This window comes from Corythoichthys intestinalis, chromosome 13 (assembly GCF_030265065.1).
Source record: "Corythoichthys intestinalis isolate RoL2023-P3 chromosome 13, ASM3026506v1, whole genome shotgun sequence".
Classification (NCBI taxonomy): Eukaryota; Metazoa; Chordata; class Actinopteri; order Syngnathiformes; family Syngnathidae; genus Corythoichthys; species Corythoichthys intestinalis.
In genome coordinates, this window is record NC_080407.1 from 6,316,198 (window position 1) to 6,342,995 (window position 26,798).

At 42.8% G+C, this 26,798-nt stretch overlaps 1 protein-coding gene across 3 annotated transcripts in view; it reads left to right on the plus strand.

Moving 5' to 3' along the window:
• The window catches only part of chst11 (carbohydrate (chondroitin 4) sulfotransferase 11), a 50,895-nt gene extending 25,930 nt beyond the window's left edge, over nt 1-24,965 (plus strand). For all 3 annotated transcript variants that reach the window (XM_057855125.1, XM_057855126.1, XM_057855127.1), the window contains exons 2-4: nt 13,171-13,256; nt 23,081-23,310; nt 23,373-24,965. In XM_057855125.1, the coding sequence (XP_057711108.1) occupies nt 13,171-13,256; nt 23,081-23,310; nt 23,373-23,991 (935 nt within the window). In that variant the 3' untranslated portion in view covers nt 23,992-24,965. The remainder of the gene's footprint in view (nt 1-13,170; nt 13,257-23,080; nt 23,311-23,372) is intronic.
• Nucleotides 24,966-26,798: the final 1,833 nt, after the last annotated feature.

Here is a 26,798-nt window from a genome sequence, read left to right on the forward strand (position 1 = left end):
ATTTACCTCCTTTGCAATGGTGTGGAGTTATTTTGCAATGAGCATGCTAACAATGCTCACTGGTTTACTGATGGGACACTGACAAAGCAGGACGATTGTTGGCAATATTCGGCACGTTTTCACTGAAAAAACCAAGCGGCTTAACAATGAGATTGGGGTCTAATGTCTTTAAGTGGCGTCTTAATTGATTTGGCTTCTGGTTGTCTGCTATAATTATTTTTAGACACAGTAAACAGTAGTTTTTCCATCATCACCCACTGTATTAAAAGTCAAAGCTAAAAGGCAAACGGCACGAAAAAAGCGCATTCACGGCGGCCGAGGTAGAACCGTAGGTGAGGGCGGTCGTCGTGCCGATCCCAAGCCGAAAATGGCACTTCTCGGGCGGCGACGTGAGAACCGGACAAGACAGTGGGTCGCTGCGTGAGTGAGTCCGGTCGGAAAACGGCTTTCGAAAACGGCGGTAGCACACTGCTCTTCATTATCTGTTGTCTGTGTGTGCTGAGTGCTCTTCCTTAGTTCAAAAATACTGCGCGCACTCTGAAAATGAGAGCGCCACTGCCACCTACTGAGTGGATGTGCAAGTACACTTTATTCCAGTACGGCAAAAAAAAAAAAAACCTGGTATCGCTCTGCGCCCCCCCAGGGGGGCGCGCCCCACTATTTGAGAAGTACTGAATTAGACAATGCTTTCCAAAGTTTGATAACGTTTCTGTGTTTGCTACACCTGATGCTAGCCTCGTTCCCATCTCCCACTGTCAGCCAGCAATAATTATGCTTCCATCTTGAAGACGGCAGACGCTTTGAAGGTGACGTGAATTGTCGGGAAACGAACCTACCTGAATGCAGCCCCTCGAGAGATGCGATGGAAGTGATCGTGATTGGCTGAGGGTTAGTCATGTGTCGTGTCACACACCTGACTTAAAATGTTTGGTAAAAATAGGTTTCAATTGCTCTTTAAGTCTCCTTAGGCAGAGGGTTCACTTACTTATTTCCCCCCTTTTATCATTGTTTGCATGCTGTCCTATTAAAATATGAAAAACTATAAATGTTTTGGTGGTTTTACTTAAAGCAGTTTTTCATCTGTGTGATTTTGACAAACAGCAGATCACATTTGATAGTGAGTTTATGCAGAAATGTGAGAAATTCCAAAAGGTTCAGATACTTTTTCATACCACTGTAGACGTCCAATTCATTTTGACCGGGAAGGGCGAAGGAACAAATATTCATTTGACATTGACGGCGATAGACGTCCAATCCATTATGACTGAAAGAGGCTGCCAGAGTACCAACAAACTTGGGATGACTCACTGAGAATTCAAAAGTTTTTCTTATTATGGATGATCATGTTTTTCACTGTTTTTTTTTTTGTGTTTTTCAATCCAGCACCAGCGGCAATGTTCTAAATCTTACAACAAAGGATGTGAATTGCTTATAAAACTTCACAAGAGACTAAAACTTACACACACAAAAAAGAAAAAGTAGGTCAATATGTATTTTGCAAGTTCATTTTTGTGGTCAAATGCCTTTGGTATATGTGTAGCCAATTTTTGTTTGGCAGAATTGATCATTTTTGCCAAATAAAGGGTGAAATAAAAACTAGAGAAAACTTTCAGAAACTTTCCGATTGAATCAACGCATTGTCTTAAATATAAAATAAAATCCACCCTGAATCTAAGGCTGGATGACTGTAAAATGATGAGAAGTGTTTTGGGCAATGTTGACTTGAACAGAAGCCATTATAGGATATTTGGCGACAACTAAATATGTTTTTGATTTGCTAAGGTCCTTTTAGCATCATCCTCGCCGACTCAATATAGAAAGCCTTCCTTAAAGGAATCTCAGGTCTTAGAGCTCATGAATTACTCACATTCTCTCTGCTACTGAGAGCGTTTTTTTTCTTTTTCTTTTTTCAATCCCGCTTTAGATGTTTTATGCATAAGGAGCCCCGAGTGGCGACGCAGAGCACCGGGGAGAACTCAAATGATTTTCCCTTTGAGTTGAATTAAGTGTTACTGCACTTTTCGCACCCCTTCGCCGTGACTAAAAACGGCTGAGTGACTTCAGTGGGGGCACTCCTTCTTTTCTCGTGACCCCCGCGGCGACTGCATCACGCCGTCTCGTGTTATTTTTTTTCTCTTCGGTGCCGTCTGCTCCGTTTCCCTCTAGCCGACGCGTCTCATGTGACCGGGACCCTTCCACGCTTGAGTGGACTCACGCTTGACCGACTTTGACCGCTCCTCCATTGCTGTTAGATGACTAAAATGGCTTCTATGAAAGCAATTTTCCTTGTCAAAATCCAATAATTGCGCGCTCGTCAACGCGTCTACCGCTTGTGCGAGTTTTCCAAACATCTGCGGTACTGTAGTGCTGACGATTGGCTGGGATTCAGTGAGTCAGGCGGTGAGTGGGCAGCTTTGGAGTCCTGGGAAAAGCGGGCCCTGCCTGACGTCACTTTCGAGACCAGACAGAGGTTTTTGAAAAAAAGATGCCAATGAGAAGAACAGATGTGCGATGTGCTTACTCACTTGGTGTTGTATCCAACCAGCGCTGATGGCGCAGGTGGCTCATCATTTTACGGGTAGTGAGAATGCAACAAGACCTCCCAGTTGAAATGGATCAGACGTCTCTCGCTATCAATAACCGCTTTCAGACTGTAGGAATCTGAGTACAGGTAGTCCCCGGATTGCGAACGAGTTCCGTTCCTACGCTACCTGAATTTCCACGTGAATCGGAATTAACTCTTCAAGTACCCCTAAATCTCAAAATACCGATCCAAAAAGATGCATTATACATTCACTGGCCACTTTATTAGGTACACCATGCTAGTAACGGGTTGGACCGCCTTTTGCCTTCAGAACTGCCTCAGTTCTTCGTGGAATAGATTCAACAAGGTGCTGGAAGTATTCCTAAGAGAGTATGGTCCATATTGACATGATGGCATCACACAGTTGGTGCAGATTTGTCGGCTGCAAGTCCATGATGCGAATCTCCCGTTCCACCACTTCCCAAAGATGCTCTATTGGATTGAGATCTGGTGACTGTGGAGGCCATTTGAGTCCAGTTAACTCATGTTCAAGAAACCAGTCTGAGATGATTCCAGCTTTATGACATGGCGCATTATCCTGCTGAAAGTAGCCATCAGAAGTTGGGTACATTGTGGTCATAAAGGGATGGACATGGTCAGCAACAATACTCAGGTAGGCTGTGGCGTTCCAACGATGCTCAATTGGTACCAAGGGGCCCGAAGATTGCCAAGAAAATATTCCCCACACCGTTACTTCACCACCGTTGATACAAGGCAGGATTGATCCATGGTTTCTTGACATCCGAATGTCGCAGCAGAAATGGAGACTCATCAGACCAGGCAACGTTTTTCCAATCTTCTATTTTCCAATTTCGATTAGCTTGTGCAAATTGTAGCCTCAGTTTCCTGTTTTTAGCTGAAAGGAGTGGCACCCGGCGTGGTCTTCTCCTGCTGCCTCAAAATTCAACGTACTGTGCGTTCAGAGATGCTCTTCTGCCGACCTTGGTTGTAACGGGTGGTTATTTGAGTCTCTGTTGCCTTTCTATCAGCTCGAACCGCTCGGCCATTCTCCTCTGACCTCTGGCATCAACAAGGCATTTCCGCCTATAGAACTGCCGCTCACTGGACATTTTTTCTTTTTCGGACCATTCTCTGTAAACCCTAGAGATGGTTGTGCGTGAAAATCCCAGTAGATCAGCAGTTTCTGAAATACTCAGACCAGCCCTTTTGGCACCGACAATCAAGCCACGTTCAAAGTCACTCAAATCACCTTTCTTCCCCATACTGATGCTCGGTTTGAACTGCAGGAGATTGTCTTAAACCATGTCTACATGCCTAAATGCACGGAGTTGCCGCCATGTGATTGGCTGATTAGAAATTAAGTGTTAACGAGCAGTTGGACAGGTATACCTTATAAAGTGGCCGGTGAGTGTATGTCACTGTACTGTCCTTGCCAGGACTTTGGAGCTAAGTCCTATCTAGACAATGAGCTAAGCTCCGAAATGAGAATGTCAGACGTCCGTGTGGTTTGCTGACTTTATTCAGCTGCTCGTGACATCAACACTTGCAGAATGGAACTAAAATAAAAATGAAATGGAATCAGTCTTCTCTTCAATACGAGCAATTCAAATTTGCGTTTGTAAATTGCTACTGATACAGCAATAGCCATCCACACAAACGATTAGCATGTATCAATTAACGTCCGCACATCATCAAAAACAATTACACAAACTCGCCCCAAGTGTTCGACCACAATTGAAAACGCACAATAAACACGATAAAAAGTGTTATAGGCAGGCGTTGCCTCTGTGGATGGATTAAAAAAATTTTTTTTTATTTTAACCGACTGGAGAAAAAAAGGATGGACGAGACTCCAGTGTCGAAAACTCGAAATCACGTAAGTCGGGTTCGTCGTAACCTGGAGACTACCTGTACTTAGTACCTATAACTATAGGCCTGTCGAGTTCGAACATGGGTACTGCACCTGATACCAACTGACATTGTAGTCTGCGCCAGTGACGCATTATTTACTCGCCACACTCACCTCTGGCAAAATAAAACCACGAAAACTAAGATGAACGCTAAACAACGAAATGGAGACCTTCAAGGACACGGCGACAATTCTTGCATGGTTGGAGGGAATAGTCCATCAGCGGCAAATTTAGCTTCTAACGACGAGACTGGAAGAGCACACAAGCACAGGGTAGTTTTTTTAAATATGGCGGCTCCTCGAGATGCGCGATTATGGAAGGGCCGTAGTATCCTACGTGATTCACTTCCTATGGCCGAACTGAAAGTCCCTACCTCAGAGTAGGAACTAAAACTGTTCGGGTGCTTGGTCCACACTTCCTTCATGTGTGAATAACCTGAATGTTGTCATCGTCCCCCAAAAGGTTCGAGGAACGTCGGATAGTTCCTATAGTGCGAAAGCAGCTAATGGCAATCGGGGTATACTGCAAGTAGTAAACCGGCGTTTAATCCCAATCATCATTTTGATGTGCGTGTGGCTCACTTGAAGTGGCTCTCCGCCCTGCGTAGGTAAGATTAGTCCCAAATTAATCTCCCCGCAGAGTCCCATAATCCCCCTCTGATAGATGGTGGCAGATGTGGCGCGTGATTGCAGACTTCTGACTGAGCATGTTTTCGAGGGGGTTTTCTACTATGATCTAAGTGCGAACATCACATGTGCCAATTGCCCTGATTTAAAGCAACAGACGACAGCTTTATCATCTGGGCGAACTAAATTGAAAAATCACAGAATTTCATTTTTTTGTATTTGGAGAAAGCGGTGATCAGTGCTGGTACTACAGGTAGTCCCCGGGTTACGACGTACTCAATTTATGCGATTTCGACTTTATGACGCCAGATTCTCATCCGCCATTTTGTCTCCAGTCTTTTTTTTTGTTGTTGTTGCATAAACAGTACCTTATTGTACCTCACAGTATCTTATTTTTTACTTTGACATATTCTGTCTTCACTAAACGTGAAGTTGCTCAGCTTTACAGACAGCAAACAAGGATATTGTGCTTTTTGTAGCTTTTGACTTCCATTGCTTTTGACAATTTTTAAAGCTGTAACACACATATGTACACTTCTGTTCAAAACGACGCGATCTGACACAAAACAATTGGTGTTGAAATGTCCATCTAGTCTGATCAATATGAAAATTTAGTAGATGAAATTAGCCTAATTGCCTAACAAAAGTCTGCTATCTTAAATGCGACGAATGCTAAAAAGTATTTAAATTCTCATAGCAAATCGCTCACACGTAACTCAACAAACTCTAGCGTAAACTTAATTACAAATGCCTACACAAACAACTTACAGCTTTATGTGGGCCAAAGCAGAGAGCAGCTATTCTTCATCCATGTCAGACATCTGTGTCTGCTTCTCAGTCATACAAGGCGACAGTCCAGCCAGACCCAACTCTTCCACCACAGGGCAGAGTATCCTCCATTATTAAACAAAAAACTTTGGGACTTTATATTGTAGGGGTACTTAAAGGGTTACTTTCGACTTACGCGGAAATTTGGGTTACATCACCAGCATAAGAAGGGAACTTGTTCGTGACCTGGGGACTATCTGTATTTTAGCCAATGGATGTGATCAGGTTTCCATGGTTGCACTAGTTTTTTGTGAAATCAGTACTAATGCAATATACACTTATTAGCTACACCATGCTAGTAACGACCCCCTTTTGCCTTCAGAACTGCCTCAATTCTTCGTGGCATAGATTCAACAAGGTACTGGAAGCATTCGTCAGAGAGTTTGGTCCATATTGACATGATGGCATCACACAGTTGGTGCAGATTTGTTGGCTGCACATCCATGATGCGAATCTCCCGTTCCACCACATCCCAAAGATGCTCTTTTGGATTGAGATCTGGTGACTGTGGAGGTCATTTGATTACAGTGAACTCATTGTCATGTTCAAGAAACCAGTCTGAGATGATTCCAGCTTTATGACATGGCGCATTATCCTGCTGAAAGTAGCCATCAGAACTTGGGTACATTGTGGTCATAAAGGGTTGGACATGGTCAGCAACAATACTCAGGCAGGTTGTGGCGTTCCAACGATGCTCAATTGGTACCAAGGGGCCCAAAGAGTGCCAAGAAAATTACACCACCACCACCATCCTGAACCGTTGATACAAGGCAGGATGGATCCATGCTTTCATGTTGTTGACGCCAAATTCTGACCCTACCATCTGAATGTCGCAGCAGAAATGGAGACTCATCAGACCAGGCAACGTTTTTCCAATCTTCTATTGTCCAATTTCGATGAGCTTGTGCAAATTGTAGCCTCAGTTTCCTGTTGTTAGCTGAAAGGAGTGGCACCCGGCGTGGTCTTCTGCTGCTGTAGCCCATCTGCCTCAAAGTTCGACGTACTGTGCGTTCAGAGATGCTCTTCTGCCTACCTTGGTTGTAACAGTTGGTTATTTGAGTCACTGTTACCTTTCTATCAGCTGGAACCAGTCTGGCCATTCTCTGACCTCTGGCATCAACAAGGCATTTCCACCCACAGAACTGCCGCTCACTGGATGTTTTTTCTTTTTCGGACCATTCTCTGAGATGGTTGTGAGTGAAAATCCCAGTAGATCAGCAGTTTCTGAAGTACTCAGACCAGGCCTTCTGGCACCGACAACTATGCCACGTTCAACGTCACTCAAATCACCTTTCTTCCCCATACTGATGCTCGGTTTGAACTGCAGGAGATTGTCTTAAACCATGTCTACATGCCTAAATGCGCTGAGTTGCCGCCATGTAATTAGAAATTAAGTGTTAACGAGCAGTTGGACAGGTGAGTGTAGATTAGTATTCTCCAATCTTGTGTTTGTGTGTGGTGTTGCTCCTGAAAGCATCGTGACGCATTGTGTGTGGACATATTTCAATTATTTGGATGCCGGTGTGTGCCTAAGCAGTGTTGCTATGCATGCTTTGAGAACAAAGGGATTACAAAGATGAGCTTTTTTTTTTTTTTTTTTTTTTTTTTTTTTTTTTGTAGCGTGTGTCCCTCCCTGCTTCTTGGTCACGTTTACAGGCAACACATGCCCACCTAGGAATTCGTTTTGACATAGATGTTGGTGGAAAACAACATAAATTAATATCTAATAAGAACAGCTTTAGAATCTTTTGTACTGAGCTGCCGTTTCACAGTTTTGGTCAGCAAAGCATCAAAAATGTAGTGCGATTGAGTGAAATGAGTGTTATCTTGATTTATTTTGACATCCATCATCATTAGCAGCGGACTGGCTGTTGCGAACAGATAAGCGTCAACGTCGCTACGTGACCCATATTGGCAGGAATACTCATTATACAACTTGTCTTTTCACCGGTGATTCAACAGCTCAGTGTGTTATTTATTGGAAGCTTCCATTTTTTTAAGACGCTTGGACACGCCAGCATCCTCACCTTCATTTGCTATTCTTCAAATTTCCAAGCCTTGCGTCAAAGCGAAATGTGGAATTTCACAGCCTTAGTGTGCCAATAGCGAGCCAGATTTGCGTGTTTGCAGTCAACAGATTTGTAAATTGACAGCCAAACGCACCAGCAGGTGTGCAGAGAGAGCAAATATAGATTCCGGCAGCGTGACGTGGCAGATGCGCATTTGAATTGAGAGCGTGTCCCGCTTCCTTTAATTGCTTTTTGACTCTCGCCGGCATTTCAAATTGGCTTGCGTTCATATTTGCCTGTGTTATTTATGACCAGGGTGGACTTTAATGACATTTGTCCAACATATGTAGAGTGCGGTGGCAATAAAATGAAGGTGCTCATATTCAGTCGAAGCCTATAATTAAGTTTGGCTGAACGCCGCAGCCTTTTCTGTAAAGCCTTTTGCTTCATGCTCCCGCAAACCAAAGGAAAAAGTTTCAAGTTAACTCATTGGCTGCCAATGACGGTAATAGTTTTCACATTGACCACACAGTAACTTTGGCATACTACCACGTATGACACCAAAACTAAGGAAACACAACACTACTGTTGTATCATGAATGAATACAAAGCATGCCATCGACGTTGATCAGTGGCGTGCACAGACAATTTGGGGGCAGGTGCTCGGGGGGTTGGGGGGGCGGCTGCCTCGTTAGAACAATGGGAATTTTTTAAACGTCAACCAAACGTCTTTTTACCTCGTCCATCCCCTCCGTCGTCTGGGTCTATCACGTCAGGGTCACCAACTGTTGAAATTCGCCCCCCCCCCGGCCAAGGCGCACGGAAAGAGCGACAGCCGAACAAAGTGTCGCTCTGCCGATGCTGCCCCCGCGCGCGCCAACCGGGAAGGCAGAACTTCGCGCGTCCACCTCTGATATTAACCCTTTGTACTGACTCTATGCTCCAAAAGTTTGAAAAAGACTCGCCGAAAGCAGGTTGACAATTTATTCGTCGACAATGGTCAAAAACAAGGCCAAAACAGACGACGGATCCAAAACAAGGCTACATGTTTCCGAGCAGCAAAATCTGTGTTATCTCAGTGTCTAGTCTTTTTAAAGTCCTTGGTGAAGCGGGCCGTGTCGAAGGTGTGTCCGAAGGTGTGTCTGGGCGTTGCTTTTGGGTCTTCCCCTCTGTGGCCGGTTTTGGGCGGCTTAGGTTCGTGCGCGGATGGGACGCCCGCTATCAACCTTGTTGTCCGGGCTGTCTCTACTTGTTTTAGGACAAAGCGCTTTGTCCTTGGAGTTTGCTGGGAGAGCTGATTGCAAGAGTTGGTGCGTCAATCTTGTTCGTGACGCACGCATGGGGCTTCTGTGATAAGACGGCATTGTGTATCTCTTCTATTTCTTCTCATTAAACTATGGTGTGCTATTTATTTTATATTAGTAGTGCAGTCCTACCGTAAATATGAAAATGATACTATTTCCTGATTAATTATATTACATGTGTTAGAGTAATGCAAACAGTTAGACGGTGCCTACGAGAAACTGTACCATTTTTCTCATCTCCCCCTCATTAGCCCGGATAAGGTGATTCACTTTACTGTGTCAAAGGGCATGTAGTGGAGTCTGCTTAAACAATAGTTAGATGAATGTGTTAGACTAATGCAAATAATTATATGGTGTGTGCGATTACGGTACCTTTTCCCTTCAAAAGAAAAAACATTTCAGCTGTCTTGCGTGATTACGTATTTATTTATATATTGAAATAAATAGCAACCTTTTCCAAACTTGCAAGGGTCAACAAAACACTATGTATCTGAACCTTTTGGAATTTCTCACATTTCTGCATAAAATCACCATCAAATGTGATCTGATCTTTGTCAAAATCACACAGATGTGAAAACAGTGTCTGCTTTACCTAAAACCACCTAAGCATTTATAGGTTTTCATATTTTAATGATGATAGCGTGCAAACAATGACAGAAAGGGGAAAATAAGTAAATAAACCATCTGCCTAAGGAGACTTAAAGAGCAATTGAAACCAATTTTTACCAACCAATTTAAGTCAGGTGTGTGTACGATCACTTATGAGTGGTTTAAAGCTGCCCGGCCCACTGTAAAACACACACTCAGTAAGAATTGTCTTGATGAAAAGCATTGTCTGATGTGTATCATGGCTCGGTCAAAAGAGCTGTCTGAAGACCTGCGATCAAGGATTGTTGATTTGTATAAAGCTGGGAAAGGATACAAAACCATCTCTAAAAGTCTGGATGTTCATCAATCGACAGTCAGAGAAGTTGTCTACAAATGGAGAGAGTTTGGCATTGTTGCTTCTCTCCTAAGGAGTGGCTGTCCACCAAAGATGACGCCAAGAGTTCAGCGCAGAATACTCAGACAGGTAAAAAAGAACCCTAGGGTGTCTGCTAAAGACTTACAGAAATGACTGGCACAGTCAAACATCTCTGTGCACACATTAACTATATGTAAAACTATGGCCAAGAATGGTGTTCATGGGAGGACTTCACAGAGGAAGCCACTGCTGTCTAAAAAACATTGTTGCTCGTTTCATGTTAGCAAAAAGGCACTTGGACACGCCACAGAAGTTTTGGCAAAATATTTTGTGGACTGATGAAACCAAAGTTGTTTGGGCCCACAACATATTAAATATGATGGTTCACTTACTTATTTTCCACCCTTCTGTCATTCTTTGCATACTATCCTCATTGAAACATGAAAACCTATAAATGTTTGTGTGGTTTTAGTTAAAGCAGACTGTTTTTTCATCCGTGTGGTTTTGACAAGATCACATTTGATGGTGATTTTATGCAGAAATATGAGAAATTCCAAAAGGTTCAGCTACTTTTTCATACCACTGTATATATACAAATATGAATAAGCCTGCTTAGTGACTTTACAGCAGGGCACACACACTACACCGCTAATTTTAACTTTGGAATTTAGCAAATAAAAGATGCTTGTAGCCTGCTTTAAACCTGCATTGTTGTTATAATAACAGTGTATCTGTGTGCCGGTGCTCAAACGAGGGAGCCTACAGTTTTCTTGGAGCTTATTCACTTTCTACTGCACACACTCAGTTTCAGTTCCTCCAGTCAATTACCGTAATTTTCGCACTATTAGGCACGCCTGATTATAAGCTGCTTCCCACCAAATTTGGCACGAAAATGGCATTTGTTCATAGATAAGCCGCACTGGACTGTAAGCCGCAGCTGTCCTCATTGTATTTTGGGATACAGCACTTCTTTTGACAGCGGCATCACACGACTGTCATAAGACCAAATGAACCACCACCATAAAGCTTAACAGCCAATTGGTTCATTGCTTCAAGAAGCTTCATTTGGTCATCACTGCTCCCTTGGGTGAGACAGTCCACCTCTGCTGCCACCTGCTGTTAGCACTGTTGTTGTCCAACATTCCTCTTAGCATGCACTGCAGCGCTACAGATGTACATAACAATCAAAATTCATGTTCTGTGCTAATTATTTCTTCAGTTACTGTTCCAGTTGTTTCATTATTTGCTAGTTATGGTATTTGGTAACACTTTATTTGACAGTGGCACCATCAGACTGTCATTAGACAATCATTTCATTCATTTCATTTCATTCGTTTATTTCAGGCCATTATTCCTTGTCAAGACAACAAATATATACAGCTCATATAATCAAGTAACAAAAAAGAGCAGCAAAGCTAAGTAACATTGCGACATCAACTACATGCCTGAAAAGGAGTGGGAAGAAGAAAACTTATTTAATCCTACACCTATTCTTATCTAATTAAGAATAAAAAGTTCTTGCTACTTCCTTCCAGAATGTAGGCCACCAAAAAATCAGTCCAAACAGTTTTACACATATACATTTTTATAACAAATTTTGTCCCTTGTGATGAAGTTACCACAGGTAACACCTAAACCAAAAACAATTTCATAATGATCACATAACACTGTCATGAGCATTTATGAAGGCTTATAACAGATGTCATTTAGTGTTAACCGGCAAATGATCTCACTTTTGAATGGATGTAAAAGATCAGAGCTGGACATAAATGGTGTTAGCGACATAATTTGCTGGATGATACTTAATAACATAAGCATTCAGTAACGCCCATGATAGAGTCATGTCATTATTATTACGGTCTTATGAAACCGCTGTCAAATAAAGTGTTACCTATTAACCCAAATAAATCAACAAATAGGCCGCGTTGGACTATAAGTCGCAGGATTCAAAATGAAGGAAAAAAGTAGCGGCTTATAGTCCGAAAATTACGGTATATATATATTTTGTGTGTGTGTCTATTTTGATTCTTATTAGTCTTTGGTTAAGCAGCAACCTTTTCACAAAGTAGCAGTACTTGTAGTAAACATGCAAACACATTGCTAAATATTGAGCTATAATGTATGATTTTATTTATTTTTTCTACCGACACTTGGTAGAAAACTGGTCGTTACGTTAGATCTATTAATTGAATTACAACGAGCGGTTAGCCTAGCTTGTTTAACAGGTGGGACTGTGCAGCAGGCTAATTTAGAGAATTGCACAGAGACAAAGGCTACTTCAGGTTTAGGGGGCACACACATACACTCGAGATCTGACTTATTATGTGTTACCTCTTCGTAGGGGCTGCAGGCTGGGGCAAGGAGAGGGCGTGAATGGTAGCTGTTAATTGTTTATGTTGCTTCTGTTTCGATTAATGTGCCGCATCCGTGTCCGCGCTGTGCGTTCACAGGAGGGAGTGTGTTTGCGGGATTGGAGGACAGAGGGCGCTCTCACAGTAATTCTGGCTGTGGTGCTTGGGAGGTCACACGCATTACTAACAATCATGATATTGACTTAATAACCTTAATAAGGGCACTTGCTCGGTTAAGAGGTCCTGAGCACCACCTGGCATCTATGTGTGCACGCGTATGACGGCGATAGACGACTGGGAGGGATGGCAGCGATCACACACTGCCGGCCTCCCCGGGTGGATTAGTCGTGTATTGCGGTGAATGAGTTCAAGGAACTTCATCCAGAAATGTGAAAGCGCATCATTTATAATGCAGGTGTCTTGTTGGAAGCCGCATATGCTCATCCATGAACATGAGGATTCTCATTAGCGGATTATGTTCTTTCCTTTTGCCTCACAAAGCAAAGATTTTTCATTTAAAGTAAGATGAGGACACGTGTTGTCGACTTATTTGCTGACTATCCAACTTTGCATTTTTTTTTTTTCAGCCTGAATTTTTGTGTCCTTACATCTGCATTTCTGTCTGTTTTGCAGTCATGCGCCGGAATCCCTTTGTGGCAGAAGGCTGCTGCGGAAAAGGCACCCGTAGCGCCCTTCGGGAACTCTACGACCCCTCCCAGGTAGGCCGTTTTTCATCCTAACTAATTGTCCAAACCCGTAACGCTCTCACGCTAGGCGATAAACGCTTTATGATAGAATTCACTTTGCCCGTATTTTGCGGCTTCGTCAGACACCCAGTTAAGTGGCAGCTCGTTCGGCAGAGTGTCTGATGGGCAAACGGCCCAAGGTGATGCTATCACAGTGATGGATTGGATCTTTTTTTCTGCTTCGTCATGGCGCGAGGCTGGGTTTTTTCCACACGTCCGCGCTCATGTGAAGTCCCATTGATAGGTGCGCGGGAGGGGTGAATTTGGCCGCAGCTAGAGTAAACTTGAGGTCAGGAAAGAGGTGTATCTGTGTGTCTTTTGTGAGAATCACTTTGACTGGGAAAAGGCCAGAGGGAGAACTTAGTGCTAAGATTTGATGATAAATCAACGGCAAGTGACGGGGATAAACGCTCAGTTTGTTTGAAAATATAATGCCCTGTCACCAGTGGTGGACTTGGCAATTTTGGGGCCTAAGGCGAACATATCCAGGGGCCCTCTTCATGGGTCAGGGGTTAAAAAGGTGAGAAGGGTGTGCAGGAAATATGTTCTGGTACACTAGGGCTGTCCTAAACGACAAATTTTCTCCTGATTAGTCAACCGACTAGTTTTACGATTAATTGACTAATCTAATAATTTTCTTTTTTTTACTAATTTATCAATGAAATTTTTGTTGACGCTTATTAATTCACAAAACTATTATGGAACACTTAAATTCTTTATTAAAGTGCAAATAATCGTGTAAATAACAATAATTAATCACAAATAAACAATGAGGTTAAATGCTGATAGCATTTACTAGTGCAAAACAATGGAAAGTAAACAAATTCAGAACACTGACTTTGCCTTTCCAACATTCAAAACAATTCTTTAAAAAATTCTAGCAATATTATTATAGTATACTACTATATATAATAGTAGTATAATAATTATTCATTGCCAATCATATTTGTCATGAAGTGTGTCATTTGAAAGCTATTCTTAGTGTAGAATCTGTATTATGTAGTATTTACTCAACATATTATAATATTAATTCTGAAGTATGTGGGATTAACTCCAGAAATCATTATTTATATGACGAACATGACGTGCTTTTTGCTGTTAACCAGCTGTTGAGTGTTATTGTACGACTGATTGGAACTGTACTACATTGTTTCGCCACAGGGTGTGCTGTCATATGAGTTAATGTTTCTAATCAATTTGAATTTGTTATTATTTACTGATTTTATTTTTCAGTATCAAATGGTCAAAAATGTACCTTGAGTGTATTTTTACAGTTTGGATGTGACTTTTTTTTTTTTTTAATTCAGGCAAATTGATGCGCATTAAGTCTTTTCTGTTACAAACAAAACAATGTTAATAAAGTTATACTTTATAAGTTGATCTCTGTTATTTTCTCCAGTAGAAAAAAAGGATACAATGTGAGGCAGAGGCGTACTTTTAATAGTAATATTATAGACAAATGATACTATTTACAGAGTTTGGGGGGGCGCGAAACATTTACGTCTTCCTTGGGGGGGGCGTAACAGAAAATAATTGAGAAGCACTGCTTTACACCGATCAGTCATCCAGATCCCTATGCCAAAAAACAGCCTCAAAGCATGATGTTTCCACTCCCATGCTTCACAGTGGGTATGGTGCAATTCAGTATTCTTTTTCCTCCAAACACGAGAACCTGCGTTTCACCCAAAAAGTTCTATTTTGGTTTCATCCGACCGTAACACATTCTCCCAGTCCTCTTCTGGATCATCCAAATGCTCTCTAGCGAACCGCAGACAGGCCTGGACGTGTACTTTCTTCAGCAGGGGGACATGTCTAGCGTTGCAGGATTTGAGTCCCTGGCGGCGCATTGTGTTACTGATAGTAGCCTTTGTTACTGTGGTCCCAGCTCTCTGTAGGTCATTCTCTAGGTCCCCCCGTGTGGTTCTGGGATTTTTGCTCACCGTTCTTGTTATCATTTTGACGCCACGGGGTGAGGAGGGAGTTGAAAGTCCATGTTGCCCAACGACAGCCCCCAAACATCACTGCTCTAGAGGAGATCTGCATGGAGGAATGGGCCAATATATCAGCAACAGTGTGTGAAAAGCTTGTGAAGAGTTACAGAAAACGTTTGGCCTCCGTTATTGCCAACAAAAGGGTACATAACAAAGTATTGAGATGAACTTTTGGTATTGACCAAATACTTATTTTCCACCATGATTTGCAAATAAATTATTTAAAAATCAAACAATGTGATTTTCTCAGCATTTTTTCCACATTCTGTCTCTCATGGTTGAGGTTTACCCATGTTGACAATTACAGGCCTCTCTAATGTTTTCAAGTGGGAGAACTTGCACAATTAGTGGTTGACTAAATACTTATTTGCCCCACTGTATTTATAATCCTCTCTATAGCTTTAGCTGGATAGCATGGTTTACGGACGTCTTAGTCAAATAGTGAAGTACAAATTGGGTCCAACTTGTGTCCAAATCCCATTAAACCTGAAATAAACTAGTTTTTTTTTTTTTTGCTCTGCTTTCGCTGTCATATCACATCAAACGAGCCCGTTCAAAGCTTTTGCGAACGTCTTCCTATTCATGCCACAAAGAGCCTAGATGAAAAATCTCCCTTTTTTTTCTCCTTCTCGTCTCTCTCTTGCTTTCACGTGACACTATAATTCACACAAAAGGAGCCGCGAGCACGGAAGGAGGGCAAACGTCGTAATTAACGAGAAAGGGGAAAATGGTATTATCTCCTCTCGTGAAGAGAATGAGTGTGACGGGTCGATACGGCGGCCGGGGAAGCCTTGATAGAGGTCGCCGACCTTGGGCCCGGTCAAGTTGTTCCCACCGGCCGGCGGAAAACAATTAGGGCCCGATTTGCTCGCCCTCCTTTAGCAACAAAGACTATTTCATTTCCAGTTCAAAATCCAAGGCAAGTTGGCTCCATATGTCCCATTTTTTCATTTCCTCGCTGCAGCGCCAAGCGGTGAAAAACATCTGCAGATTTAAGGACGAGGAACAATGCTGACTGTTTAGCCTTCAGATACATCTCTTAAGTGACGGCTGACTTTGACGGCCGCTCGGTGAAACGTACGGCCATGCCCGCGTTGAAATTTTCCTCCCCCGCTAAACAGTGTCTCCTAATTAACCCAGCGCATCTTGATTTTGGCGCGTGGCCAATCTCATTTGCCTTGAATTGCGCGTTTTGTTGTTTTCCCCGGAGAGCCTTCCTTCTCTCATGAGTCATCTTTCTATAAAGCAGATTTAAATGTACCAAAATAGCTGCCGGTGGTAGGAGACTTCGCCGATGAAAGTTTTTAACGCCTAAAAGTGTGGCTCTTAATTAACGTCTGAGTGCATTCTGCTTGAATCTCTGCTGTCAAAATGAGCTCAGTGAATGCCAATGCAAATTTTTAGGTCGGCAATGGTCTCGAAACCATTCACCCGCTACTAGGGTTGTTCCGATCATGTTTTTTTGCTCCCGATCGTTTTAGTTTGAGTATCTGCCGATCCCGATATTTCCTGATTCAATTACTTGTTTTTGCTCCCGATTCAATTCCAATCATTCCCGATAATTTTTCCCGGTCATATACATTTTGGCAATGCATTAAGAAAAAAATGAATAAAACTCGGACGAATATATACATTCCACATACAGTACATAAGTACTGTATTTGTTTATTATGACAATAAATCCTCAAGATGGCATTTACATTATTAACATTCTTTCTGTGAGAGGGATCCACGGATAGGAAGACTTGTGACTTTGTATATTGTGACTAAATATTGCCATCTAGTGTATTTGTTGAGCTTTCAGTAAATGATACTGTAGCCATGCCCAAATGCATGATGGGAAGTGGAACCATGACTGTGCGTAGTGCTACCAATTGATATATCTTCTCTGCGTTGGGAAATAACATAAGGTGTTAAGAATAATATCAATTGCGACCTTGCGTCCCCACATTGCTTCCCATGATATTTCTAATAGTAGGGAGAAGGAGTGTAAGGCTTTAGCCAATTAAAAAAAGGCTTCAAAGGCTGCCAAAATTCACTCTACTCATTTTACGCTGCCTTTTATCTCTCTATATAGGTAAAACGGCGCCATTACAGATTGAGCGCGACAATGCGTGAGTGGGTCGTGCAGTGCATGCATTACTTGCGTTAAATATTTTAACGTGATAAATTTTTTTAAAAATTAATTACCGCCGTTATCGGGATAAATTTGATAACCCTACCTTAAGCCTAAACTAAAGACTCTGGATGAGTGTAACATATTATGTCTGTAACGTTAAATACAATTAGAAAACGATTTAATAAAAAAAAAAAAAAATATATATATATATATTAAAAAAGGCATGGCCGATATTTTTTTGCCGATTCCGATACTTTGAAAATGACGTGATTGGACCCGATTGATCGGGATACCGATCGATCTGGACATCTCTACCCGCTACCAAATCAAATCGTGGCAATGCTAGTGTGCACCTTGTTGGCTTATCCGTAGCGACACTCAACTTGATAAGTTCTGGATATAAATATTTTCCCCCAAAAAATAATAAGATCTTGAGTCTTTGTGCTGTGCTTTCTTCACAAGCTGCCATTAACGAGAACAAGCGGGGAATTACAGATGCCCACAAACACACACAGTCAAAAGTTGAACAATACAGCACACAAGTCCTTCCTATATTGTCTAAAAGTCCACCTCAATTCCCCTGACACTATTTGCCTTCATCTCAGCGGCAAGATAGCAAACTGTCCTGTTTCTTATTCAAACCTGAACGTCTCCGGAGCGCACTCGGCTTCGAGTGGAGTCTGTAAGGGAATGCTTTTCAAGTTAATGGAGGCCGCACGGAATTGCAAAAATGCACACTCCGTCACTGTCGGACTCCAAATGGGCTGGCTTCAAACCCGCAATGCATCTAATGATACAAACTAGAGCTCGTACACTCACCGGTGACTTTATTAGGTACACCATGCTAGTAACGGGTTGGACCCCCCTTTTGCCTTCAGAACTGCCTCAATTCTTTGTGGCATAGATTCAACAAGGTGCTGGAAGCATTCCTCGAAGAGTTTGGTCCATATTGACATGATGGCATCACACAGTTGGTGCAGATTTGTCGGCTGCACATCCATGATGCGAATCTCCCTTTCCACGACATCCCAAACATGCTCTATTGGATTGAGATCTGGTGACTGTGAGTACAGTGAACTCATTGTCATGTTCAAGAAACCAGTCTGAGATGATTCCAGCTTTATGACATGGCGCATTATCCTGCTGAAAGTAGCCATCAGAAGTTGGGTACATTGTGGTCATAAAGGGACTGACATGGTCAGCAACAATACTCAGGTAGGCTGTGGCGTTCCAGCGATGCTCAATTGGTACCAAGGGGCCCAAAGAGTGCCAAGAAAATATTCCCCACACGATTACACCACCACCACCAGCCTGAACCGTTGATACAAGGCAGGATGGATCCATGCTAATTCTGACCCTACCATCCGAATGTCGCAGCAGAAATGGAGACTCGTCAGACCAGGCAACGTTTTTCCTATCTTCTATTGTCCAATTTTGATGAGCTTGTGCAAATTGTAGCCTCAGTTTCCTGTTCTTAGCTGAAAGGAGTGGCACCCGGCGTGGTCTTCTGCTGCTGTAGCCCATCTGCCTCAAAGTTCGACGTACTGTGCGTTCAGAGATGCTCTTCTGCCTACCTTGGTTGTAACGGGTGGTTATTTGAGTCACTGTTGCCTTTCTATCAGCTCGAACCAGTCTGGCCATGCTCCTCTGACATCTGTCATCAACAAGGCATTTCCGCCCACAGAACTGCCGCTCACTGGATATATTTCTTTTTCGGACCATTCTCTGTAAACCCTAGAGATGGTTGTGCGTGAAAATCCCAGTAGATCAGCAGTTTCTGAAATACTCAGACCAGCCCTTCTGGCACCGACAACCATGCCACGTTCAAAGTCACTCAAATCACCTTTCTTCCCCATACTGATGCTCGGTTTGAACTGCAGGAGATTGTCTTAAACCATGTCTACATGCCTAAATGCACTGAGTTGCCGCCATGTGATTGGCTGATTAGAAATTAAGCGTTTACGAGCAGTTGGACAGTTATACCTTATAAAGTGGCCGGTGAGTGTATAAGCCCTAGCAAAAAATATGGAATCACCAGTCTCGGACGAGCGCTCACTCAGACATTTTATTATGTAGAACAAACTCCGATAAAAAGCTTGAAAAAAATAATGAATTAGTTCAAAAGTGCAACTATTTAGCATTCAGAAACGCTAAAAGAAATGAATAAAGACATTGTGGTGGTCAGTAAATGTTAATTATCTAGAGCAAGTGCAGGGAAATATACATGGAATTACTCCATTCTGAGGGGGAAAAAATGGAATCGTGAGAAACAAACAAAGAAATAACAATCAAAACACATCTCTAGGATTTAGTAGCACCACCTCTGGCTTTTATGAAAGCTTTCAGTCTCTGAGGCATGGACTTGAGTATTCTTCATCAATTTGGTGCCAACTCTCTTTGATTGCAGTTGCCAGATCACACTCGGGACCATTATTTTCAATTTCCACCTCAGGTTATCAATAGGGTTGAGATCTGGGCTATCTGCAAGCCATGACATTGACTGGATGAGTCTTTCTCCAAGGAATGCTTTAACAGATTTAGCTCTGTGGCATGATGTATTGTCATCTTGGAAAATGACAAACATTTTAAATTGAGGGGATAAGAAAGCTGTCTAAAATTTCAATGTAAACTGGTGCATTTATTGAAGATTTCACCACAGCCATCTCCCTAGTGCCTTTGCCTGACATGCAGCCCCATATCATCAAGGACTGAGGGAATTCTGAAGTCTTCTTCAGGCAATCATCTTTGTAAATCTCACTGGAACGGCACCAAACAAAAATTCCAGCATCATCACCTAGTTCAATGCAGATTTTTGACTCTTGACACTTGATTGGACTCATCAAGTCCATGCCTCAGAGACTGCAAAAAAGCCAGAGGTGGTGCTACTAAATACTAAAGGTGTGTTTTGATTGTTATTTCTTTGTTTGTTTCTCATGATTGCATATTTTTTTCCTCAGAATGGAGTGATTCTATATATATTTCCCTGCACTTGCTCTAGAAAATTAACATTTACTGACCACCACAATGTTTTTATTCATTTCTTTTAGCGTTTCTGAATGCTAAATAGTTGCACTTTTGAACTAATTCATTTTTTTCAAGCTTTTTATCTGAGTTTGTTCTATATGATAAAATGTCTGAGTGAGTGCTCGTCCGAGACTGGTGATTCCATACTTTTTGCTAGGGGTTGTAGAAGCTGCAACTTTCAAGTTTTGGAAAATATTTCATGAAAGAAGAAGGTGCATATTACTGTACATTTGAGTAATATATGAAAGAATAAAGTTGTGTTTGAACATCTGTTGTACCACAGCGCACTTGCGGATGTGGGCGTGCACGCGAGGGCTTCACATGCCAGCCGTGTTTGTAGCCCGCGCGTAGATGGAAGATGTCATTACAGCAGGAGTATCAAAGTCTCGCTTCTCTTTGGTGACCTCCCGGCGCCGCTTTTGTCATGCGGTAGGGCGAAGATGGCCCCAAAGAATTTGGGAGGTTTGTCATTTAACGCTTTTGGCGACCGCCCGGTTCTATTCTGAAACACATGAAAAAAATTGCCGAGTGATAATCGAGGAAAGCGATCACGTTTCCAGTCCCTCACGGTTCAAATGGATTGGACGTCTACCCTCGCGAAAGGCAGCTAAGCAAAATGATACATTCGCTTTGGGCAGCCCAGCCTATACGCGGACTATGCAGCTGCTTAGGGCCCCTGACCACTAGGGGGCCCAGATAGGGGGCAATCTGGCAATTGTTTAATTTATATTCAATTTTGTTTACTACAGTTTGCTTTGTTTGACTTTTGTGAGTTTTGCTTTGTTTGTTTTATTTGCTTAAGGGTCTTTTTAATGTCTTTGGATTTTATCGGTTTTATTGTTTTATTTGTTGGACTTTTATCGCGATGCGCCGTCTTTGTTTTATTTTTTGTTTTATTTCTTGTTTTATTTTTTAAAATGTCATTGTATAATATTTTCCTGCCTTTTATTTATCTTGAACCATGTTTTGTTGTAAAGAACTTTGAGGGCCTTTCGGGTTTTGTAAAGGGCTATATAAATAAATTTGATTGATTGATTGATTGCGTTTTGATACTTGATTACAAGCTTAAAAAATAAAAGTTCTTCCTTCTTTCTTTCCTCTTTTAGAAAAAGGTTTGGCGTTATCTACTGTAAGTACTGACAATCATTTGGGGTGAGAAGCAGTGGCGCCACCATGGGGTGGCCAGGGGTGGCCACGGCCACCCCTATAAATTGGTTGGCCACTTCACTGGCCACCTTGCTTGCCAGTATATCGTTAGATTGTTGCAGCATCAGTTATGCATTTCATCCCAAATGAATGCGTTTATTTTGTTTTGTTAAATGTAGGGCTGTCAAATTTATCGCGTTAACGGGCGGTAATTAATTTTTAAAATTAATCACGCAGTCACGGTACGACTCACTCGTGCATTGCCGCAAACAGCCGACAATGGCGCTGTTTTACTTATATACAGAGATAAGAGGCAGTGTCAAGTGAGTGGGGCCGTACTTTTAATTAGCAAAAGCTTTGTCATCTCTCCCACAGCAACTATAAATATTGTGGGAAGCGACGTGGGGAAGAATGACAGGAGTTGATCTTTTTCTAAACACCCTGTAGTGTACCCAACGCAGAGAATATATAGCATTTGCAGCCACCACACACAGTCATGGTTGCACCACTTCCCATTATGCATTTGGGCAAAACAGTTAAGTCGCTACAGTCTCATTTACTGAAAGCTCAACAAATACACTAGATGGCAATATTTAGTCACAATATACAAACTCACATTTATCCTTTAAGAATTACAAGTCTTTCTATCCGTGGATTACTTTCACAGAAAGAATGTTAATAAAGTTAATGCCATCTTGTGGATTTGTTATAATAAATACAGTACTTATGTACAGTATGTTGAATGTATATATGTATGTTGATATATATATCTTTCCATTCCAACAATGATTTACAGAAAAATATGGCATATTTTAGAGATGGTTTGAATTGCGATTAATTGCGATTAATTAATTTTTAAGCTGTGGTTAACTCGATTATTGACAGCCCTAGTTAAATGTACACCTTATGCCTAATATATACATAACACAATAAAACAGAATTGTTGTGGAACTCAAAATATTGACTGGACAGTTATGGACTATGCACATTAAATCGTTAGTAACATCAAATATTACACAATACACCAAAGTATATCAGTAGCCGTGTCCTTAAGTCTTTCTGATAGTTTTCCCCTGATCTTTTTACTGCAATAATATAATGAAAACCTAAAATTATGGCTTTTAGTTTTGGCCACCCCAAGATTTTAAGTGGCCCCATCTGGCCACCCCCATGAAAAATTTCTGGAGGCGCCACTGGTGAGAAGTTTGAAGAATGCAGTGCAACAAAATCTGATTAATATACAAAATATGGACATATAGGTTGGATTGCATGTATGGGTTTCACAGTACACTGTGACGAAATGGTGGGCCAAAAATATGGGCCCCTTGGCATTATTTTGCTTCGGGCCCCCAAATGGCCTGGGCCGGCCCTGCTTTGGGAGACAACGAGAGCGATTAAGAGTTAATTACGTGGTGATTAGTCGACGACGGAGATAATGCGTTGGTGTTTCGGACTTAGCGCCCATAGAGCGATGTCTGTCAAAAGCTATTGATGACATTTTCCAAATCGCCCCGCAGCCGGAGCTGTCCGGACCGGCCGTCCTCCACCAGAGCCGACGAGACCGGGTGGCCGACGCGTGTCGGGCGAACAGCGCGTCCAGCCGAAAGCGAAGAGTCCTGACGCCCGGAGATCTCAAACATCTGGTGGTGGACGAGGAGCACGAGCTCCTTTACTGCTACGTCCCGAAAGTGGCCTGCACCAACTGGAAGCGGGTCATGATGGTGCTGACGGGTCACGGGAAATACAGGTGAGAATGACGTGGAGAAATGCTCCACGTCGGACGAATGACCCTTTTCCGGTTATTTCTAGCGACCCCATGGAAATCCCGTCCAACGAAGCCCACGTGCCGTCCAACCTGAAGACCCTGAACCAGTACAGCATCGCCGAGATCAACCGGCGTCTGAAGACCTACCTAAAGTTCCTGTTTGTGCGCGAGCCCTTCGAGCGTCTGGTGTCTGCCTACCGCAACAAATTCACCCTCAAGTACAACTCGTCCTTCCACAAGCGCTTCGGCACACGCATCGTGAGGCGCTACCGCAAGAACGCCACGGCAGAGGCGCTGGCCAACGGCGCCGACGTCACGTTCAAGGAGTTCGCCGAGTACCTGGCCGACCCGGCCACGCGCCGCGACGGCCCGCTCAACGAGCACTGGCAGACCGTCTACCAGCTGTGCCACCCGTGCCACATCCGCTACGACCTGGTGGGCAAGTACGAAACCCTGGAGGACGACGCTAACTACGTGCTTCGGTTAGCGGGCGAGGCGCTGCGCTTCCCCAGCTACGCCAAATCCACCCGCACCACCGACGCCATGACGGCTCAGTTCTTCGCCAACGTCAGCACTGAGCAGCGGCAGCGGCTCTACCAGTTGTACAAGCTGGACTTCCTCATGTTCAACTACTCCACACCCGCCTACTTGCGGCTGGATTAGCTAGCCGGCCAACGGGCTTCGTTTATCAAGCAAACTCGGAAGAATGTCAAGTCGTTTTTGGCCGAAGCAGGTCTTCGGGCGGAAGGAACGAGACTCGGGCGCGCCGGATTTCAAAACACTGGAGCTCATCGGCGCCACCCGTGGGCTCGCCCGGAATTCCTTCCTTATTTTCTAGTTCACTGTCTTCAAAACATTGCCGCGAGACGGCAAGAATGATTTCAACTGCTTTGTCCATTCCAATGAAAGAGAGCATTTCATTTGATTTTCTTTTGACTGGATGGACTTCTTGACAAGTAACACTAGTTTTATCTTCATTCTTCCGCTTGTAGATGCGACGGTAATAACAGCGCTCTCCGACAGACTTGCAGGAAATTGTCGACGAATCGTGGCAGCCCTGCACTCCATCAAACTGTGACGTGCATTACATGCTCTTACGTGAGCATTCTTTGCAGATGGTAGGTCTGACACTTCTTTGTACATTTGCAACCACTCCAGCTTCAAAGTAAAGGATATTAGTGTTTTTTTGCACTTGACCTTCCAATAGAGGTCATTATTTTCAATTAGCAATGATGTACAGAGTCAGCTCTCTCCTATCTGAATGAATGTTCTTCTGATGGATTTGTAGGAACACCACAGTGCGAGCTGCTTCCGAGGTGGTCCAATATTCAGGCTTTCTTTTGATATTATGCGGAGGAAGATTAGCGCCACAGTCGAGCAATAAAGTGAAAATAGTCATTGACTAGAGACATTAAATAACATCAATCATGTTTGCTGGTCATAGTTTATTTGATTTTTAATTTATTGTCAAATTATGACTTTTTTATGTCCCCTATTTTTGACTTTTCCTCTAGAACTCAATCCATGAAATTTTGCCCCCCTTTTTTTTTACAGTGTGGCCCTAATATACAGTGGGGAGAACAAGTATTTGATACACTGCCGATTTTGCTGGTTTTCCCACTTGCAAGCCATGTAGAGGTCTGTAATTTATATCATAAGTTCTCTTCAACTGTGAGGGACGGAATCTAATACAAAAATCCAGAAAATCGCATTGTATAATTTTTAAATAATAAATTTGTATTTAACTGCATGAAATAAGTATTTCATACATTACCAACTAGTAAATATTTCGGCTCTTAGTTCTTTTTTAAGAACCCCTCCTGTTCTCCAGTCATTACCGGAAGTAACTGCACCTGTTTGAACTTGTTACCTGTATAAAAGACACCTGTTCACATGCTCAAACAAACAAACTCCAACCTCTCCACAATGGCCAAGACCAAAGAGCTGTGTAAGGACATCACGGATAAAATAATAGACCTGCACAAGGCTGGGATGGGCTACAGGAAAATAAGCAAGCAGCTTGGTGAGAAGGTAACAACTGTTGGAGCGATTATTAGAAAATGGAAGAAGTTCAAGTTGACGGTCAATCTGCCTCGTTCTTGGGCTCCATGCAAGATCTCACCTCGTGGGGCATCACAGATCATGAGGAAGGTGAGGGATCAGCCCAGAACTACACGGCAGGACCCGGTCAATGACCTGAAGAGAGCTGGAACCACAATCTTGAAGAAAACCATCGGAAACACGTCATGGATTAAAATCCTACAGCGCACGCAAGGTCCCGCTGCTGAAGCCAGTGCATGTCCAGACACGTCTGAAGTTTGCCACTGACCATCTGGATGATCCAGAGGAGCAATGGGAGAAGGTCATGTGGTCGGATGAGACCAAAATGGAACTTTTTGGTTTAAATTCGGCTCGTTGTGTTTGGAGGAAAAAGGAGGATGAGTACAACCCCAAGAACACCATCCCAACTGTGAAACATGGAGGAGGAAACATCATTTTTTGGGGCCGCTTCTCTGCCAAGGGTACAGGACGACTGCACCGTATTGAGGGGAGGACGGATCTTGGCTGACATCCTCCTTCCTTCAGTGAGAGCCCTGAAGATGGGTCGTGGCTGGGTCTTCCAGCATGACAACGACCTAAAGCACACAGCCAAAGCAACTAAAGAGTGGCTCCGTAAGAAGCATCTTAAGGTCCTTGAGTGGCCTAGCCAGTCACCAGATCTGAACCCGATAGAAAATCTATGGAGGGAGCCGAAAGTCAGTGTTACCCGGCAGCAACCCCGAAACCTGAAGGCTCTGGAGAAGATCTGCATGGAGGAGTGGGCCAAAATCCCTGCTGCAGTGTGTGCAAACCTTGTCAAGGACTACAGGAAACGTTTGGTATCTGTAAAATCAAACAAAGGTTTCTGTACCAAATATTAAGTTCGATTTTTGTGATGTATCAAATACTTATTTCATGCAATTAAATGCAAATTTATTATTTGAAAATCATACAACGTGATTTTCTGTTGTTGTTTTTTTTTTTGTATTAGATTCCGTCCCTCACAGTTGAAGAGAACTTTTGATACAAATTACAGACCTCTACATGGCCTGCAAGTGGGAAAACCAGCAAAATCGGCAGTGTATCAAATACTTGTTCTCCCCACTGTAGAATCCTTCCTAGTACTATGAAAACATATAGAAACACATGCCATGCCTAGAAATCAAAACAAAAATATGCACATTGTTGAAGATTTTGATGACACAAATAAGGTCATGTCATGCTGCTGTACAGGTACTGTAAATGGAATGTCTGTAAATCTGCGGGAAGGGAACGCCCAGTGTAACGTAAGTGCTGGAACCCTGACTCAAAAAGATTGTAAATAGAAAGCATTCAAACACTTCCATGTGACTTTCAAGTGGGACTAGATGGACACAATTTCTTCAATTGTTATTCCTTTGAAATGGTCATCTTCCTACGGCTGTATTCTC